We start from the raw sequence: 21419 nt of genomic DNA on the forward strand, positions 1-21419 counted from the left end.
GTTTAGTTTAGTTTACTGTTTACATTGCAGGCGCACTCGCAGGCACTCTCCCAGACACACTCTCACTCGCACTTTAGTCGCTAAACTAAGCTGTGGTTACATTAAACTAGGGTGAAACACACGCACTAATTACCGCTTAAACTAGATTATGTTAATCCGTAATTACAGCTACAGCAAGCTCAGCAGCGAGTCGAATTCGCCTTAGTTTTCGATTGTTAAAACGGGGCTTCCCCTTCCGCCAGAGGACTCTAAGTTAAAATGCGGTCTATACAAAATGTACACTTCAAGCGGCTTTTTTAGTTCATTTCCTTGGTAAATAATATTATATTGCACAGTGAAAGAACGGAACGGGCCCTCTTCTGGGTGCAAGGGAAATTCAAGAAATTGGAAAATGTTCAGGGAGTCACGAGGACCTTCCTTTTGCATTTGAGATCTGATTTTACTGATTTCTGTTGCTCGTTCTCTTTGCTTTTCGACTTGCGACTTTTCGACTTCTCTTGCCGAGAACAAAACACTCGAAAGAAACTCTTAAGATCAACAGCTGATTTTGATTTTGTTCGATTTCATTTATTTACGATGTACTGTCACGCTTTATACTCTGTTGTGGCTCACTACATATAGTTACGTTCATATAGATAGATTTATACATAGTTAATTTGCTAAATTAAACGAAATTAAAGGACACGTTTCATGCTCTCTCCTTGCTCTGTGATTGAGGAATGTTTTTGCTTTAAGTATTTTTTCTTTTTTTGATTTCTTTTTTTGTTTTTGTTTTTGTTCTTAGCTAGACTACATTTTAGAACGACTTTATTCACGTTGGTAAATATATTTAGATTACGTTTAAAATGTACAAAACTTTACGCTTAACTTGCCAGTGTTCTTGCTTTCTTTCTCAACATTTCATGGATATTTTACAGGTTGCTATCATGGTTTATTGGCTAAGATATTGTGTGCTGCACGGCCCCGCAACCGCCCCCGCCCCCGAAGGCCCCGCCGGCGAGGTCCTGCCGCTGGAGGAGGTGCTGGGCCTCCGCCTGGTGCTCCATCTGCAGCTGGTGCCCCAGCTCGGGGCAGGAGTGCTGGTGAAGGGACTGGTGCTGCTGGTGCTGCGTCCAGGCAGCCGAGGGCAGCTGGTTCGGATGCTGTTAGACCGCCGGCCAAACACTGTGGGTGGAGAAGGGGGAAGGGGTTTAAGACGGACTCAAGAAGGTCGGACTAGATTAGGGATAAGCAGGGCGCACGGGCTGGGTACTCACGTCACTAGTGATGGATTCGTCTCGGGCTGATACCAATACTGGGGCACATAGCCACCCATCTGGGGCGGCGGGTTGTGGTGGTGCGTCTGCGGATGTAGCGCTGCCGCTGGATGAGGTGGTTGTGGCGTCATTTGGGGCGGCGGCTTGTGGTCGATCCAGTGCGGTTTCTGGTCCCACGGCGCTTGCGTTGGCGGACTGAGGCCCGTTGGTGGGAATTCTGTGGGCACAAAGGCAGCTGATGAAGTGGTTTCTTGGCCCTGGGCCTCCTGGCAGGCAAACTCACCAGGTGAAAGCTCGGACACGGGTGTACTCGATGGCGTTGGACTGTGTCCGGGAGGTAGATAATGTGAGGGTGAGCCGCTGTTCGAGCCACCGCCGTTATTACCGCCTGTGGAATGGACAATATCGAGAGATCCATTAGCCTCAGATGCCATGTGCAGGTAGCCTCCATTCTCGAACTCACCACTGTGCATCTGATTGGGACTATGCTGACCGGGATTGGGTCCCCCGCCTCCCAGGGGCATGCCGCTGTTGGTGCCCGGGCCCTGGGCCGCCTTCATCATCTTTTTGTATTTGGATCGCCTGTTCTGGAACCAGATTTTCACCTGCAAGCAAAGGTTGGATTCGATTAGCGTGAGAATTGGCCTTAGAGTGAATCGGAGTCTAGACTAAGCTAATGCGGTCTGACAGAATCCTTAATCGGGGCAGAACCCCGCTAACAGATTCATTTACAGCTACAGATACAGATACTAACGCTGGCTAGCACAGCTTTTCAAACAGCTTTTCAGTTGAAATTAAGAGTGAGCGCTCGTGAAAAGCGGCTGGCAGGAAAATGGCTCTATAAACTATGGATTTTGGCAGCGTGCGACACATATGCATGTCTTAATCGCGCGGCTAGCCGAGATGTGTTTCATCAGTTGCGAAACCCGTATCTTTGGGGCACTTGAAGCGACGGCAGCCGAAAGTATCTCGCGGATACTTTCAGTTTTCATTTTGGAGGGTACCGGCACTCCAAGCTCCAGCTGCTGGTAGAACTAATTGTGCGCTGAGCTGTGAGCTGTGAGTTGCGAGCTGTGAGCTGGCGGAGCACTTCACTTTTGAAAGCCTCGCAGCTGAAGCTCCGCTGACTCCGAGTCCGAGTCCGAGTCTGAGTCTGAGTCTGACTCAGAGCCAGTGTGACTACAGACCCAGGCAGTAACAGCGCGTATCTAATGCTGCTTATGAGTACGAGTATCTGCTAGTACGGGTATCTGGGCCTGCAATCTTGCACGTTGACTCTGCGATGGCGTCCACGTTGAGCCAACATTGTGTGTTTTATGCACATGTATTCGGCATTATAGATACCGTACTAGCTATATAAACTTGCCCGGCCAGACCCGCTCAAGGTCGTTCTTCGCGGTTGGCTGGATTTTTGTAGCGCCGCTCGAGCTCGCTTTTTGTGTTTTGCGAATTTCACTGACTTTGGCTTTTTGGTTTTCGAACTTTTCGTTTTTTGGCCATAAAAACAGTTGGAGGAGACTCGGCTTTTATGTGCATTCCACCAATCGATTTCAATTAGCCGATAGCTACCAGCATTGACTGTCCGTCTGGCCTGGGCTAATCGCACCCCAATCCCAGTCCCAGCCCCAATCCATTGTCGGATCATTGACATTGGCAGCCCCGAACTGCGGTAGCCGAAATCCACGAGCAGATTTTCATTTCCATTTCATTTTAGTGCTCAATCAAGCGCGACTCGTTATGTCAGGCCGCAGATCGCCTCGCTTGGCGCTACTTTTCGGGTACCGAAAACCCAGTTTCTGCTGCTGCTTGGCTCTGCTAAGTGAGAGATGGGGTTGGGGAAGGAACTGTCCTAGGAAAACACATATATATATACACGTATTTATGTGTTACGCAAGGCAGGCCATGCGAGAAATCTGCGCTCAATGATAAAATACTGGCGAGGTCCCAAATAAATAGTCACTCTTTTGGAAACATTTAATCAAACACTCTTTCTGTGTCATTTGGCAAATCACAGAGCTAAGCAGGTGTCAAAACTAATGGTCAGCAGCCTCTCAATTGTCAGCTTTACTCCACCCAGCGAACGTATTCATTTTTATAAACAGAAAACAAATGCCCGAACAAAGTATCAACTCAACAAGTTCCCCTCCACGGGGACGGCGACAAAAGTTTGCATGAGAGTAAAAGTGTAGTGCGGATCCAGCGGACGGACAGACTGTCAAATGTCAATCAGCCTTATGCCGTTGTGGCCCCTCGCTCTCCGCTTTCGCATGGACAAATATGGCAAAAACGGCAAGAAATTAGCATGTCACTGTGTCAACTCCACGGCAACCACAACAGATCGAAGCTGTCTGCCCGGCATTATCCTTTTAACCCACTTCGGCTGGTCCGCTGGTCAGATGGCCAGCCTGCAGCAGTCTGCGGCAGCAACACTTGCTTGATCACTTCCGCAATATGTCACTTGCCATATAATTTATGCAGTCAAACGCAGAATTGATGGCCAGCCAAGAGTCTGAGCCTGAGTCTGACTCCGAGTCTGGATCTGGGTTCCAAGTCTGTCGCAGGGGCAGATTACAGATGGGTTTTATGACGACGGCAACGCGCTTCTCCTGCAGCCGCAGCTAGATCTTAACAGCCAAGTGGCTGGCAATGCTGACGGAGCTGGTGATAGAGATGGAGATGGAGCTGGAGTCACCATGGAGAAGTGCGGAGTGGACGCCACTTGGAGTTGGCTTTCTAATTGCGAGCACTTGCCGTTCGAGCGATAAAAGCCAGCTGAGCGAGAGGGAGATGGAGTCGCCGTCACCTGCGTGCCCCAGCAACTGGTAACTGGTTCCGTGGGGCATTGCCAAATGTGTCCCGGGCCCCAGACAGACTCTAATTCATTTGACAGTTGAGCATTTAAAACGTGGGAAAAGATAAGCCAATCCGCAGTAACGCCAACCGCTCTATCGATTGATTTGTGTGGGAGCCGTGGCCGTAAGGTTTTCCGCTTTCCGCGGAAACACTTCACGTCATCCCAGTTTTTCGTTCGTATTTTCCCTGATAAATCACGGCGCAACGAGCTGACCGCCCCTTGCCAAGTCATAAACCATAGGAGCAGCCCTCCCCCTGACCCTACACCCGAAAACTTACGGCTTTATTAGCCGAGCGGACTGGGAGATGTGCTAAGTAAATAGAGAAGACGGCTCGGACACGGATGCCTCGGCATAATGACACCGATACCGCCCCGAAAACGGGCCATGGGATAGAGATGGAGTCCGTTGCTCTTCAGTGGGAGGAAGGCAATGCGGACTGCTTATGCGTCTTAACACCCCATGACGTATCGTAACTGAGACTACTTAGAGCTATTGGTTATACTGAATGGATCGAACAGCTGGTTTGTGATGCTGCTAATAGTAGTATTAGCAAGCATGGGGTTAAGGATAGCCCATCTACTCCCATGTCCACCTCCAATCTAGTAGAGTATCTGAGCGTCTTCCTTCAACGGCTGGCTATGGCGAATGCATTTCCACCTCGACCCGTAAACGATGTCTGGACTGAAAAGCAACAAAAATGTTTATGGCTTTTCCCCTCCACCAGCAGCAAAGGCAACAACAAAAACAACAACAATTGACAGCAGCAGCAGGAACAACAGCAACACATGGCGGGGCATGAAATGGTCTCAGTTTTGTTGCCACAAATTTATGGCTACCAAACGGAGTTTTCCCCTCATTGTTCTCAGCTTGTTGCTTGTTATGTTCGCTGATGTTGCTGCCGCTTTGGTTTTCATTCATAAATTCCATGCAACAAGATTTTAGCATTTTTGCTGCACATTTTTGGTGCGAGAAATTTCAATTTGCTGGCCAAAGCGGTTAACATGAAAAACACTTTTCGGCGGCTTCTTTCAGCGGTGCCTTTGAATTACGGCCTGGACTGGGGGCATTGTCTTAGCCGTTGATTAATGGCCGCAGGCGATTACCCGCTTCGCCGATTATCGATTTCCGATCGGCGTTTGCAGGCGCCAAATGTGGCGGAACTCGTGATTTGCTCCTAATTTGATGGCCTAAACGGTATACGGTCCATTACGCATACGCCCTGTAGGTCCCTCTGATCGCACTGGGTCGCAGTCGCCGCTCAAGATTAGCCGAGTCACTTTCCTTCGATTTTCGGCTCCAGCCTGCCGGCCACTTTTATGGCCAACAACTTTCGTTTGAGCCGCGGCAGCACGCGCCAGCTGACCAAACGGTTTTAATCGCGCTGCAATCGCCAACAAAACGCGTGCAACCCGCGCGCGCTGCAATTTTTAATTTATGCACAAGAGGAAAATCGTAAAAAAAGCACAGAAACCATAAAAATTTAAATAGGCGATAGAGAGAGAGGCAGAGGGAGGGAGAGAGAGAGAGGGACAGGGACAGGTAAAAATCTGAGCTGCTGCGCGAAATAAAATTTTGATTTATGATCTTGTCGCTGAAGTTGTTCGTCAACAGCCGGCGACGGCAAGTAGCGTGTTCGTTGTTGTTGGCCGAAGCTGCTGTACAAGTTTGTTGGCGCAACAAGTGCTTTCGGCCAGTATAACTCACTCGGCGACGGTCGGTCAGTCAGTCAGTCATTCATAAAAGCGCTGGCCGCGTGGCACTTTTGATTTTGTTGCCGTTGCTGTTGCTGTTGCTGTTGCTGTTGGTTTATTTTGGTAAGCCCATGTTCAGGCCTGATCTTTATCTCCGAACAGTAAAAAGCGAAAAGTAAAAGCCAACAAAAACGCATTTAATATATTTCTCAGTGGCTGAAACGATTGCAAATGCGCGATTGGGAGCGATCTGTGTTGCTGCAGCGACAACAGCTACTATTGCGTGTGCCGGAGGCAACCAGATGGACTGGCCCACCCCCGAAAGCTTCAGAAGATACGGCCCCTTCCCCCTCCTGCTGATGGCCACAGAAACATCAGCATATTTCTTCCACCGCTTCTGCTGCTTCTTGGCCCAAACCCCCTCCAGATTCCCATCCTCGCCCCCCATCATGCTCTTTTGACTGCCATGGTTGACGGATTACGCAACTTGCCGGCCGTAGCATTTTCATTTTATTATTGTTATTATAAACTCTCCGCATTGTCGGTGGCGTTTTTCATTGTGCTTGGAAAATTTGTACATTGCATGCGATTGTTTGTTGTTATACGCTCCGCGGCAGCAGCAACACAAACAACAACAGCGGCCAGCAAAAATTTGTTTATAATTTTGAATGCAGCGAGCAGCAGCAACAGCAACAACAACCGCCGCTAGGCAGGCAATGACTTCGAAACATATACAACAATGCCATGTCGTGGCAAAAAATGAAAAAATGAAAAAATGGGAAAAACGCTACAAAAAGTTTTCTTTTGAAAAGGTTTTTGTGTTTCCCGTGTGTCGGACCTGCCCTAGAGTCAAGTGTCACGCACACTCCGACTCCGACTCCATGCTCCATGATCCATGCTCCATCCCCAGTCGCAGCCTCAACTTTCAGCTCATTAAACCAACGCCGCATGCTAAAGTCAGTTCAAGTTCGCTGCCTAAGTCTTTCGTTCTTGTTAGCAAGGAGAGCGACCCGAAGAGAGAGCGAACGAGACAGCGATAGCGATGGACGGGGCAGAGCAAACAGAAACCTTCGCCGTTCCGAAGACGTGCAACCAAAGTGATTTCCAAATAAAATCGTTGCGGGCTGTTTTGGGCAACGCCTTCCCGAAAAAAACGAAAACCGAAAACAGTAGAAAGGAAAGCGGCAGCAACAGAGTTTCAACAAAAAGCGCTCCAAGGCTTCAAGGCCAACAACGCAACAACGCCTTGAATCCGCTCCCCAGCTTCAGCTTCAGCTTCAACTGGAGCTGCAGCTCCAGTAAGAGCCACTCTGGAGCTCGGACCCCGACTCCATGGCCCAAGATCGCTGCCAGCAAATGAACGCAAGTTAACACCGGCCGATCCGGTCCGGTCCAAGCCCCAGCATCCAGCACACAGCACCAGATGCCGCCAAACAAATTGAAAGCAAATCGATGCCACGTTCAAAGTTGAAACACGTGGCCGCACTGCAGCAACTTTTGACCCCGTGGCAAGTTGTGAACTTGTGGCAGCTTGTTGGCGGCACGCACGTGGGGCAGCTACTGTGGCCCACTGCACTGCACAGACAAATTAATTCCCTATTAATACCCGCTCGCTGGCCGCGCTCCTGCGCATTTCAAAGTTCAGTGAGCCTCAGTGGGGCCCATTGGACATTGGGATGCAAAGTATGCGGTCGAGTGACCATTTTTGGGTCACCACCAGTGCGCTTTTCCCCCGGGGGCCGTGCATGTTGTCCCAGCTATGCCATTGATCTTTATCAATGGAGCCGGAGAAGGAGCTGGTGCTGGGGCTGGAGCTGGAGCTGGATAGAGTCGCCAGTGCCATGAATGAAGCTCTTGGCGATCGCGGCTAGATTCATTAATTTATGCATATATAGACAGAGCGGTGCGTAAAAAGTGAATGAGAAGAGCGAAACCAGAAGGCAGGCGACGGAGGACCGAGCCGCTCCTGGCCAGTTATGAGCTCCGCCGGCGGTGGCAAGACTCTGCTTAATAAACAATAAATATGCAATTAAGCAAGGCCAGACGACGGCCGGAGCAAGAAAGCTGTTTATATAAGACGTCCCCTCCGTTCTATAGCCTCTCTAATAGCAATTAACTCCGACTTGGGGACTTGGACTGCGACTTGGAGTGGTCTGGAACGAAGCCATCGGCGATGCGATCGCGGCGGCTGCTGCTAATGAGAAACGCCGCAGCGAGGAGTGGAACAATTTTTATAGACGGCTGTATATATATACGAGTAAATAGAGATATTGATCTAATTTCTATATAGCCATGATTGCTCAATCGCCGGCTCAATCGCAGCATTTCACCAGCTTTCAGACGAGCTTTCGACCCGAACTCCGCTTAAAATCATATTAATTATGTTGTCAGGCGAGCCGAGTCTCTGCGAGAGCCTACTTGGTAACGGAGCTATTAGGCTACTGAGCTTGGCTAAGATTCTGGCTAAATCGAGCGACAAGTGCAGCCGCATGCCAACTGCCAAAGTTAGCCGCAGCCAAGGACAAATCGAGCATTATACTAACTCAATTAGTGCTTAGCTGGTCGGAGAGAAATGCCTGGGTTGCCATTTCGAGACCCGTCGTTCAGGGAATCGATTAACGATCGCAGACTGGGAATCAGCTGGGCCGGCTTGTATGGCCGGGAGGCTGTATGGGAGGATGACGCTCATCCGGCCCAAAGCGACTGTCAATCGGTTTCGGAATCGGACTTCTTGACGCGGCCGCCTCGCATTGTGCAACAAAGTGCTGTTGTCAAATCCGGAAACTGTTCCCATGTTCGCTGCGAGAGCGAGCCATTGAAAGCAGCTGCTGATCGCTATGAAGCTGAAAAACTGAAAAGCTGACAAAACTGAAAAGCTGAAAAACTGAACAGTTGAAAAACGCCCCAAAGCAACGTTCAAAGCGGTTCTGACTGACTGGCATGCAATGCGAATGAGAACTTTGCTTTTTTGATTCACCTGCAAAGCCTTGAAATTTTGTAATTCTAATTCGCCGCTGAAACGCTGAACCGCTGAAACACTGACTCAGTTCGGCTTTTGTAATCCATCAGCAGCGGCAGAGCAAAAATATTATAAAAAACAAGCAGCAGCAGCAGCAGCAGTAGCAGCAGTTCGACTGACTCGCAGCTGACGTACAAAAATTGTTCAACAATAAATCGGCGGCGGCATTTGATCAGCAATTGTCAAGGTGAGATTCTAGCAGATACAAAAACAATAACAGCAATCATGACGACGTCGACGGACAACAACAGAAACAACAAGTGCAGTTCCAAGTAGTTCCAGAGGGGCGGAAGGAGGGGCGTGTACGAAAATAAGTTTATACTCGAACATACTAAGCCACAGAGCGTATATAGTATAGCGCTTTTTTGAGCAAGTCTCGCTTACTCAGGCGACTTTCTGCCAGTCTAAACGTCTTTACAGTCACTGCAAAATGTTAGTCATGTCTAATTCGGATTTGGCTTGTAGCAAGTGACAGTGGAGAGATAATTTGGCACTATGTTTAGCCAAGTCATTAACTCCTGCAGAAGGTGGAAGGGGAGTTAGAGAGCTGACTAACATTTTTGGCCAGGCCAGGCCAGGCCAGGGAGACTTCTGATTTCCGTGCAGCTGCAGGTGGGGGAAACCCCTAGGCCCGTTTAATATTAATGAGATTCTTCTGAATTCGAAATAAAAATATAAACAGATTCTACCGAGCTAGACTTCGGACTGCCAACTAACAATAGAACGCATCCAGGTAAATGGGGGAGTCCCGTTGGAGCTTGGGAAAGGAAACTCCCTCAGTGGGTGCACTTTCAATTGGCCGGCCATCAAGCTCAATTAGATGGCCCAATTATAAGCATTGTCCAAGCAGCCGAGCAGCCAAGCAGCCAAGCAGCCATCCCATCCATCCCATCAAAGTGCATTCGAAGGAAGGCATTTTCCGCACGGCTAACCAGATTCCGAAGCGAAATTAAATGAGGAGCCAGCCTGACCCCTCGACGGGGCACAAATCATTTCTGTGGTCAGATCCATCGGCCAGATAATGACAAACAAAACCAGGGGGAAAAACGTTAACAAAAAAGTGTGGCGGCTAATTGTGCAATTTATATAAGCGCATTCTTTTCACTGGGTTTGTTTTTGTCCGACGGGCGACCGCTCGGCAATTTAAATATTGTTCGTTGGTGTCTCTCTGTTTTTTGACTGCGAGTCGGCAAAATGAAATCATGGTCAACTGACTATTATTTGTCGCTTACACACAGTTTTCCTATGCATTTTCACAGCGAGATCGTGATAGTGCTGGCAACAACAACAAAAGCAACAAAAGAGTGGAAAAAGAGCCGAGAGTTAACCAAGCGTTAAAAGTTGTTGTCTCGCTATTGTTGTCGTTGGGGAAAATCTCCAAGGAAAATTCAAGCCAAGTTGATTTCCGATCTCCCACCACTCGCCCACCCCCCTGAACATGTAGCAAAAGCCCGCTTTAATTGGTGTCAGAGTACAAGGCTGTTAGACGGGTGGCCAGATGGGTGGAGGATGGCCAGGACATTCGAGTCGGGCTAATTGGCATCGCGCTTACAAGGCCAAGCAAGTGCAGAAGGGTTGCCCTCTCAGCTGAGTCTCAGCTGAGTTCGATATCTGCAAATTTGAGAACCAATTAAAATATGAAACCCGCTCCAACCAGCCTGTCTGCATAGTTGCCACCCACTGGAGCGGCCTATCTGCCCAGCCACATCTCCTGGCAAGCCACAAACCAGTTGGGCCGCTGCCTCCGCGTCTCGGCAATAAAATAATAATTATTATTATTATCGCATCGGAGAAATCTGCGAAATCTGCCAACCAGGGGCATCCTTGGCTCCGTATCGGGCCAACTCTTGTTTACCTTTCCGCCGTGTGTCAACAAATGAGACCGTAATTAACCCTGCCTGCCCCACTCGTATTGTTGGCCAACAGCCCGTAGACCGATAGCCCGATAGCCAAGATACCCATACTATGCCCGGCACTCCAGCTATGCGCAATAGTCGTAAAACTTTATTTATTTGAATACTCTCACTTGACCAGGCCAATAACTGGCCTCCCCCCTCGGCCCCTCGTGGGCATTTTGTAATTTCCTGAGCGTTGCGTACGATTTTGATCGAAACGCTGACGGATGGGGCAGCAACTGGAGCCACAGCCGAAGCCGAAGTCGAAGCCAGTTTGAGCATTTTGAAAGCTGCCAATATTGTGAATGAAACGCGAAACTTGCTTTCAGCACAGGGACCTCAAGCTGGGTGGAAAGGCGAGTGCATGTAGATGTGGCCGATGAGTCGCTGCTAATGGCAAGAGGAAGCTGTAAATGCTGGCCAGGGAACCATTAGAGGTTATTCTATCCTCCAGGCTCCAGCCTCTTCCCGCCGTAAATGCTAGCGATCTTTTTTAAGTATCATCTCTTAAAGTTTTGGCACGAGACTGATGTAAGTATTTCTCCAGCGGATCATCTTTTTGGCACGCTTTGTGGGTCAATTTGTGTTTTGGATCGCTACCTGCCACGGCGAACCATGTCAACTGCAATCGAGATTGCACAAGCCGCACGTAAGCACTCATCACAGCCATCTGGGATGTATCCAGCGCTGTCCGGGTTTCCGAATGAGTCCGCTAAGCTCTCGACCGGCGTTAGATTGGGCTCTCTTGAAAATGCAAATGCGGTCAGCGGAGAAAGACAGAGAAAGACAGAGAAAGACGGAAAAAGGAGAAGAGCGGGGAAGGGAGGAGCAGAACCGCTGGTGAGAAATTGAGAAACGAGCCCCTGCCCAGCCCGGTGACGGTGCCTGGCTCTGGTCCGTCTCTCGCTCGGCCAGGCCATGCATCATTGTTAATGGCAACTTGTTTGTTGTCGAATGTCGTATGTCGTGGTGTTGCCGCTGCCGTCGTACCGCTGATGCTGCTGCTGCCACTGGGCTGAGCCGCCGCACTGTTGTAGTACCAGCATCACCACTGATCAAACTTAATTCAAAGTTCCTGTTACGCGAGCAGCGGTGCAAATATTTCGACACAGCGAGGAAGGGAGCCAGGGAGGCAGAAAGGCGGGCAGCTGCTGGGTCGCCGCCGATGTTGCTGCAATATGCGTGCGATTAAGACGCGAGCGCGGCTGCTTAGTTACATCGTATTATGTGCCATAATTTAATTGACATTGCTCGAGTAAATCAGGCAATCACTGAACTGATATACGATGTGTTGCTGCTGCTGCTGTTTCTGTTGCTGCTGCTGCTGCGACGCTGGTCGCAGCATAAACGAACGTGAGCTGGGCATTTAAATGCGGTCAGCCAGTTTTTCATTTTTTCTCGCTTAGCCGTTGATACTAACTAGACACTTGTATTATTTAAATCAAGTTGTGCTAGTTTTTTTCTTAATACAATAAAAAACGCGCGCATTTTTGCCACTGCCGTCGCCGTCGCCGTCGCCGTTGGCTGCGAGTATTATTTGATGTGGAAATTAATTTAATTTCGTTACAAGTATTTCGTTGGCCTGGAATTCCAGCGAAGTATCATTTTGGGTTTCTCCGCGGAGTCCATGACCTTTGCGCAATACCAGAGCATTGGCCACGTCTCACGATAGGGGTGGAGCAGCAGACTTATCGGAGCTTGGAGCCCCGAGCTCTCGGCTCTCAGCTCTCAACGGAGAAGCCCCGGCCAGAGAAGGTGTGCACCGTGGGCGATGCGTCTGCGTCGATGCGTCGTCATCAGACCAAGTCTGCTCTGCGTGCAGCGGAGATTCGCGGAGCCGCGATCGCAGCTCCAGCAACAGCAACGGCAACAGCAACGGCAACGGCAGCAGCAGCAGGCCGAGACACACTCAAGAACACCACATTCTGCACACCACACACCGCACACCACACACACTCACGCGGGCGGACTCATAAAGCAGGCGTTGTTGATTTTTGAAGACAGGCGCGGGCAGAACCAGAGACCCGTGGCAAAATGTTGGTACAGGCAGAAGGGGGGTTCTATATTTTTAAGTCTTCTTATTTATAGCACTTTTAGGCACTTAAGATCTGAATAAGTACCAACTACTAACAATGAAAATCGGTTTTTATTAATATAAAAACAAATGAATTTCGCACGATCCCATAAATGAGAAACTACCTCCAGTTGTTATATAACTCGCAGGTCTACCAACATTTTTCCATGGCTGGTTCGCTTCTACCCCGATCGTCTGCTCCCACAAGCGCCGTTTTGGCAGTTCGTCTGCCAAATCCTTTGTTTTCAGCCAGCGTGGCCTCCTACAAAAATTTCGTGGCTCTGTGGCTGTCTCGCAGTGGTTGTCGTTGTTGCTGGCCCTTCCTAAGAGCCTCGTCGGAGGAACCAGATCAAAATGCGCCGATATAAGCTCATAAACACGCAGTTTAAAAGTATTTTTTATTATTTTATTTCATTTTTTACTCGGCGGGCTTTTGTTTTTGTTTTTGTTCGCATCTCGAACTTCTTTTTCGTTTTCGTTTTTTGGGGAATAAAGATCAGAGCGAATCAGGCGAAGGCTGTTGACGGGTTCGCACGGACTGTACATACAGTTTTGTCCGGCGCTGTCAGCTGATTCTTGGCTGGCTTTCGGGGCATTGAGAACTTTCGGCAGTCCAGCTGGACGTTCTATGTAATTATTCAATTAGCCGGGGTGCAGAGAGCCAGCCAGGGAGCCGAGGAACAGTAGCCGAGATTTCGCTCTAATTGAAAGTTAATTATTTTCCGAATGTTTCTGTTTATACTATATGCTATGCCTTATGCTATGTGCTATATGTATGCACGTTCCATGTGTGCCTGGGCTCATTAACAGTCACCGGATGCACTTTCAAATCAAGCGAACAGCAAGTGGCCGAGTGAAAGATGCAACTGGCAAACGAGTTTTTGCTGCTGAAGACTGAAAACTGAAAACTAAAAACTGACAACTAAAAACTGAAAACTGAAGACTCGAGACCCAGCAGCAGTAGCAGCAGCTAAAAAATCATAATAAAATTACCATAATTATAAAAAAAGCTGTAAAACAGCAAGCACTATGCCACAGTTTTTTTGCGGTAATATTCTCGTACCACGGCTTTCGGCTTTATACTTCTGCGGGGGGAGAGTGGCTGCTGCTGTCCGGCAGGTGTTAGAACGGACAAGTTGCTGTCAGGCCGGGCCTCAAGACACCAAAACCGAATTGTATAACACGCCCCAAAAAACAAAAATAAAACTCAAAATACTAAGCACCCCACCCCCCTGAAGGCCGAAGGCCATTAAGCTGGCTTGGTGTTTGTGCAACGCATAAATCTTAGGGCCAAGCACAATGGTTTGTTTGCACGTCCCAAACATTGGCGTGTACGGCTGCCGCACTACCGCACTACCGGACTACCACTGCTGGCGACTAGCCTCTGTCCGGCCGGAGACCAGGTCCTGAACCTGGCCAAATCAATAAAAAACTTCCGTTGCTCAAACGACGAGGGCGGTTTTAATTAACACGCGGCCCAAGTTCCTCCCCGCGAAAAAATAAAAGCGAAAGCGGCCAGGACTTGCACCCCAAAGTGCAGCCATAAATTCAGGCTTTTGGCCAACTCTTTAGCTGCTTAGCCGCTCAACTGTTTAACCCCTTAAAGGCCCGCGGCGACAGAGACCGTAGATAGACCAAAGTGATTGTGTCGCTGGAGGCGCAGGGGCGTGGCTATTTGCTTAGCTGCCTCGATTGACAGCTGACACAGTCGCAACTTTGGGAAATCAGGGTCTCTGCCGATTCTGCGGGGTGACTAACGTGGGTCTGGCTTTTGTTAAGGCTCAGGCCGAGGCCCAGGCTGAGGAGAATTTATTACACAGCCGCCGTGTGGCACGCCCGTTCTAGACCCGATCCCTGTTCCCCTTCCCCGTTCTTCAGCCCTACCCGCGGATATTCAAATATGTATCTTGATAAACAACTTGCGGCGGAGCAACACCCACGCCACCAATACAAAGTCAGCCACAAGCACACAGGGTCTTCGACTTGTTTTACTAGTTTTTCTTTACAACATTATTGCGGCTCTCCCTCTCGCAGTTTCGGTTGCTGCCTCCGCGTCGAGCACATGAACTTTCGTGGCACACTAATTCAATTAGGAAGCCCACGCCCACTATCAATAAATTTCTCAAAACACGAGACTCATTCACGGCTCTGTTTTGCAAACGCTGCTGTTTGTGGCTCATCTGGAAAGCCATTAAATAGAGCAGTGGCAACTAGGCGAACTGGGCATCGAGTACGAGAACGAGTACGAGTACGAGTTCAAGTACTTGACTTGGGTGGGTGTTGCCTGTGACAATGCCGTGCCTCGCCCCCACCCATGCCCCGGCAGCCCTCCCTCCCGTGGGCAGCAGCGCGTGCATTGGCGGTGGAAAAAAAACAGCAACAGCAACTGAAAAACTTTTCACAAAATTGACATTGACACACGTGGAGGAACAACAAAAAGAACATTACAATATTGCACATACGCCCGAGTGGCGTGTTGTCAAGTGAGAGGGTCACAGGCGTGGGAGGTTGCTGTTGTTGCTGTTGTTACGTCTCCGCGGCCGTTGTCTTGGCTCGTTTGTCAGTCAACATTAGAGACATGTCAACAATTCAATTGGGAAATGCTAACTAACCGCAGGCGCAGCCAATGAAATGGCCCAAAGGATCCTTGCCAGGGCTTTAATGGCTATGAGTGAGTGTGTAGGGGAGTTTCCCTTGTCCTAATCTTACATAGCATTATCACCTATCGTAGGATATATAAGAAGATGTTTCTAGGAATATCAATGTTGATCAGTTCTACTCCTACATATGTATTTCTATTTTACAGGCTCAGAAAATGAATTTAAGAACTATATTAGGACTTAACATGGAAGATACAGTTGCAAAAGTATTTATAGTTTGTATATTAAATATATATATTGAGTTGATTTACATCAGGAGAGGAAGAAGAATTTCCAATCCCTCAGTCCCCATCCCATACACCCAGATATTGAACTCACCTGCGTTTGCGTGAGGCCCAGACTCGCCGCCAGCTCCGCCCGCTCCGGCAGGGCCAGGTATTGGGTGCGCTGGAAGCGGCGGTTGAGCTGCTGGAGCTGCAGCGAGCTGTAGATGGTGCGGGGCTTGCGCATCTTCTTGCCCTTGCCGTTGACGCGGAGGCCGGAGTCCTCGCATTTGTCCGAGATTGAAAAGTCTGCGGGAGGGGGAGAGAAGACAATGCGATGAAAGGAGCAGTTGAGGACTCTGTAAATGGCAGGCTAAAAAACTGGCCAATGATGAATTTATAATCAGGCTATGGAATTATGGCCAGAATGGCCCTTTTTGCCTCCGTGCACCAAATGCATATTTATGAGCGAATTCCCGCGGCAGCTGGAATGCATGAAACTGTTACATTTATGGACCTGAATTAATTGCAGCCGCATCGCTTAGAAATCGGGCGGCCCAGCTCCGCTCTGGCCAGATATCGATTCGTTAAGTAACTTGTAAATGTCAGCGAATTAGCGTTAATTGCTAAGCGAAAGTTCAAAGCACTCTACGACGGAGTTGGCCGTAGAGCTCATAAAACCATGATGATGATCGGCCACCACTCAAGTTCAATGAGCGGCGACTGCAACTGTTGACGTTGCTAATTGTTCGAAAATAACACACGGAGCCACCAAACAAACTATTATTAAATGCCAAATATGGCTACAGGTGTGTATCTGTATCTGTATCTGTATCGGTATTGGCCATCCGAGTGTTGGTGTCGGCCGTATATTTTTGGCGCCCGAGCAGGCAGCACGTGCTGCACACTCTTAATGACAAAATGGCAAGTCGCAGAGCGACAGAGATGGCGGCACTCGCTGTCACCTCGACCACCCAGCGGCCCATTAGTCACTGCGAAGTATGTGTGAGTGAGTGGCCAACTCCTGGACGGTCGCCATTTGGCCATTTCACTCGGCCATCGCCACACATTCGTCCATCAAAGAATGGTGTAATTAATTGCGCCAAACGAAAGCCTAATTACTGCAATTACGTTCACAAACACCTGGGCAGTCATCTGGGGATTCCTTCTAACGATCAGCTGCTTTGCAGATCTCTTGGCCAGAGCCGAATGCTGTTTGAGGGAATTTCAAGAGCAAGTGCACCAAGGTTAATTGGCCCACGTTGCGTATGAGTGACGAAAGTCAAAGACAGCAATCGAGGCTGCCTGAAGCGTTGGCGTTTGTTGTCGTTGTTGTCGTTGTTGTTGTTGTTGTCGTTGTTGTCGTTGTCGCCGTTGTTGCTGCTGTTTGCACTGCCTCTGCCGCTGTTCACATCCCCGACAATGGATGAAAATGAATTGCTTTCCACTCACCGAAAAGCGAAACTGCTCAACCAAAACGCATCGGAATAGCAACAAAATTGTCCAACAAAATACGAGAGACAGCCGCGTTAGCAGCAACAACGGATTGTCACAGTCAAGCGCGCAATTATGCCAGAGACTGGGAAAATGTACCGAAAACATGAGGAACACACAAAAAGGAGGTGGAAAATGAATAAAATGGGAAAATTGCACGTACGTGGATGATCAACAAAGGGGCTTTCCAGAGCCCCGCAGCTTCAATCGAACACAATTCATATTTTATGGGAAGGAAGAAGTTCGACTAAGAATTTAGTTTTAAACAGTTTAATATTAACATTCTAAGAGGTAAAAGTTGAATCGAGAATGAATTAGAGAAGATTAACTTTAAGCTTAAGTTTGCAACTCAGAATAACAATAATTATAAAGATTTTGTAGACATGATTAGTGAGTGATTCTTTGACCGATTGAAGGCGCGATTTGATAAAAGTGAAAAGCACTGAAATCGAAGGGGCAGCGAAGCCAGCCTAATTGAGACAAGTCAAAAACTTGAAGTCGACGAGCAAACAAAACCCGCGAAAAAAGACAACAATGGCACTCGACGGCGGTGAGCTCTCGAGTTCAAGTGTCGCCAAAAAATAGACAAGGAAGCTGCCGCGATCTCTTCGAGAGGCCAACAAAAGACCCGGATCTCAGAGGGAATGGGAAATGGAAGGGATGTGAGGGTGGAAATGGGTATAAGAGTACTTACCGTCCTTCGGGGGACTGGCGCAAGGCGGGGCATAGCTGCCCAGGTGGTAGCCGGAGTAGGAGTTCTGGTGCATGGGCGGGAACGGGTAGCCGAGGGCGCTGCGCGGACTTGGGAAGCCGGAGTCCTGGCCGCCCTGCGGTCCGAAATGCTGATAGGTGCTTCGAATGCCGCCGTACCTGGAATGCCGCAAATGCACGGAAAATAATCAATACGGGGCTGTCGTGGAAAGAGAGTACACCGGCTGTGAATGAATCGTGCCGGAGCGGGGGACCCAGCTTGTCCTCCTTGCGTGTTTTGTCTACACTTTTCACTATTCACTATTAAATTCAAACGTCGTCCAGGCCAGGAAAATATCAAAAAGTGAGCCCAAATGTTTCATGTTTAATGCAGAAAGCGTCGAAACGAAAACTTTTTCTCTCACAACAAAAAATTAGGCTGACGGAGAGGCAGGAAACTTTTGCCATGACTTCATTTACACAAGCCAGAACCCGCCAGAACGAGAACAACTAAGCCCAAAACCGAAACCAAAACCAAACCAAACCAGAGCCCGAACTTGATGCGGCTTAATACATCAAGGAAAAATCAATACGAATGCCAGCGTCGCTCTGTTTTAGTTTCGGTTTTGGCCATAGTTCCGTTTGTAGTCCCGCTCGCTTGCGGTAAATATTTTGTTAACACTTTGCGGCCGAAACAGTTGAGCAAGTTCCCATGCATTATGTTCGGGTCCGGTCCTAACGAATTGCATGAAATATTCAATGCTCTCTTGGCCCCTCGAACACGGAAACGGAAGCGGGCCGAAGGCAGCTGAAACCGCAACGGACAGTGGATAACGGACAGCGGGCAACGGACAACATGGCAGTCACTCCAGGGACGGAGAAGAGACGCGGACAAAGACAACTCCTGAGGGCTGGGCCGACGCAGCCAAGCATTCCTAGCCCAGGTCCAAGCCCAAGCCAAACACGCACAAATGACAGAGCAGCAGAACGCGGAGGGAAAACCGCAAAAGCCGAGAATGCAATAAAATATGTATAATGAAAAATCGAATCGTGCGTTGGGAAAACAATTTGCGGCAGCGAACAGTTCGCCGAGTGAGCGGTAACAGTAACTAAGATTTCCGAGCCCGACTTCTGCCCCCATAGAACGGACAGTGGCGGCGGAACCCGAACAGAGCCCTCCGGAGCAGAGGCTTTATTTAGCACACGGACCGGGAGTAAACTAAACTTAATTGAATTTATTTTTGGCTTCCGTTTGCCGGCCAGGCACCAGCATGAACTGTAAGCCGGAAAATGCAGCTGAAGTGATTTTCTTAATCAAAAATAATAACGCGAGACCCCATCGCGGGATCGATCCGAAAAACTTCATAATATCTGAGGACCCTTCCGGAACCACGTTTGGGTAGTATCGAAGGCTATAAAGAACATGTTTTCAAAGGAAAACTTATTTCGGAACGATCTCTTGAATAGAATCCTGAATACAATGTTCTGTTAATAATCGGAACTAGATTTCTATAAGAACAAGTTCAGCTCGGAAGGCTGCTACTGTGTTTTGTCGTTGTAAAAATGAACTTTTCGATGCAAAAATTAAAATAGAAACAAAAAAAATATCCTAAGCTGCTCTGATATCTAAATTGGAATCCATTCCAAACTGCAGCTCCTTCATATTGCTAAAGTGTTTTCCCTTTTTCCGATTCATTAAAGATATTCAAATTGGAGTCAGGGAACGCCCTGGCCACAAGCTCCTTTGTCTCCCCCACGGGTGTGGCGAATTTTCCTCAAGCTAGATGGAACTCTGATAAGTTCGGCAAGGAAGGCCCAAGTCTGACAGAGATCGAGTCTGTTTTGCAACACTTTTTGATATTCTTCTGGCAGCTCCACATCCACACTTCACATCTTGGTGACACTCACCCGGCGGCGGCGTGCTGCTGCAGCTCCACGAAGGCGGACTTTCCGGGGATGTTGATGCCGGGCGTGACGCTGGCCGCCGTATTCCCGCCGTCCATGTATTTGGGCGTGTGGGGAGCGTCGGGGGCGTCCATGCCGGACTGGGGGGTGCTGGGAGGCCCCTCGTAGGGGCTCCCTAGATCCGTGAAATTAAGCGTGTTGGCGCCTATTGAGGCCACTTTATCAAGAATTTTGACGGCTTTTCTGGGGAAGGCGCGCGGGAAGGAAGTTCGCAGCGATCCGATGGCAGCGATCAACGATCAGCGATCAGTGATCAGCTATAGTTATAGTATTAATTGTTATTTCACTTAAACAAAGTCTTAGCTTCAGTCAGTTGGGGAAACTGTCGAGCGCGTAAATCCTTTCTGCTGGCGAGGAGGCACTTTTCTCGGCACTGGCACTCAACTTGTTAGCACTCTCTCGGATTGCTTTCTCCGCAGCCCGATATGTCGGCTTTCTTTATCACTTCGATTTCTGGCTGTGCATATCTTTCAAAACACGATTCTTAACTCCGTCTTGCGGATCAATCAAATCAACTCAATTCAAATCAAATCGAATCACTGTCGAGCCCGCGACGGATCATTCAGCTCGACGCAGAAACGCTGAGGCGCAGAAACGCAAGAACGAGAAACGCAACGACGACGGCAATTCTGCGGCAACAACAGCGGCGACGACTGCCCACGAACAAAGTGCGTATACGACTAGGTGAGGTTTTCGCGGCGCGGTTGCGCGAGACTTCGACTCGTTGCGCTGTCGCTTTGCCGCCGTTGCCGCTTTGCCGCTCTGTAGCCGCAGTGTGCGAGCGGTGAGATGGCCGCCTGCTTGCCGTGGGTTGAAGCAGGACGGCCGCTGTGGCCCGAACCTTCTGCAGCGACTCTCGCAAAGCGTCGCCAATCGGGTGGTTTGCAACCGGTTTTCTCGGTGGTGTCTCTGTGTGGTGGTGCTGAAACCGCACCAATACCATAAATCTGCCTTGGGAGGGGTGGACGGGGATGAACGGGGAGGGGTTGGGCTGCGGGCCCCCGGTTTTTACCTCTCGTCAACTTTGTCTAGGTCTAGGGCCCGCATTGAGATTGAGGCGTGGTCTGTCGCCCCGGTCCCCACGGATTTTCGGGGGACTTACAGCATTTATATGCAAATACCAGGGGGAACTGCCCATGGAAAGTGCAAATATTTTGACGTTTTAAATAATGTTGATTAAATGCAAAGGTCTCAATTATTAAATTGATTGTTGAACCTGTAATTTGTCTTCTTCTTCGCCGCTGCTCGTTTCGGGGTTTATTTTTGGCCCGATCGAAACTGTGGCACACGCATTTCGACGGCTAATCAACAGTTGCGGACGACAGCCGAATTATCTTAATGATTTGTTTACGTTTTACAATCTCCGGGAACTCCTGATAAGGAGAGAGAAAAGGCCAAGTTCAGGACACTCTTAGCTGGGCACACGGGTGTTGCTAGTTTTCTATCATTCGACAGAGGCTTCATCTTCGATTTTCCAATCCTGTGCAGGGGCCTTAAAGCCTCCTTGCAGTTCAGCACTAGTGGCGCCACCTGGCGGCCGCCTTGGGCAGCGGCAAACCAGTCTAACGGGCCAACCTGCTCACCTGTCAAGCACACACACCCTCGCACTCGCACACG

General features: G+C 49.1%; 1 protein-coding gene across 5 annotated transcripts; it reads right to left on the bottom strand.

Annotated features, from left to right (window-relative positions):
- Nucleotides 1-545: 545 nt before the first annotated feature.
- LOC108107433 (homeotic protein distal-less) lies at nt 546-20410 on the bottom strand. 5 transcript variants are annotated; one of them, XM_017214966.2, is made up of 7 exons: nt 19746-20410; nt 17842-18017; nt 15769-15962; nt 1720-1861; nt 1540-1644; nt 1257-1473; nt 546-1164 (listed from the first exon to the last, which is right to left on the bottom strand). In XM_017214966.2, exons 1-7 carry the CDS (start codon nt 19874-19876, stop codon nt 1146-1148), a joined length of 984 nt encoding a protein of 327 aa, XP_017070455.1. In that variant the 5' UTR covers nt 19877-20410; the 3' UTR covers nt 546-1145. The 5 variants fall into 5 exon arrangements, with proteins under 5 accessions (XP_017070455.1, XP_017070452.1, XP_017070451.1 ...); XM_017214963.2 differs by having other exon boundaries at nt 1257-1644; XM_017214962.2 differs by having other exon boundaries at nt 1540-1861.
- Between the last annotated feature and the right edge of the window lie 1009 nt (nt 20411-21419).

The sequence above is a fragment of the Drosophila eugracilis genome, unplaced genomic scaffold (genome assembly GCF_018153835.1).
Source record: "Drosophila eugracilis isolate 14026-0451.02 unplaced genomic scaffold, ASM1815383v1 contig_1765, whole genome shotgun sequence".
In the NCBI taxonomy this organism is placed as follows: Eukaryota; Metazoa; Arthropoda; class Insecta; order Diptera; family Drosophilidae; genus Drosophila; species Drosophila eugracilis.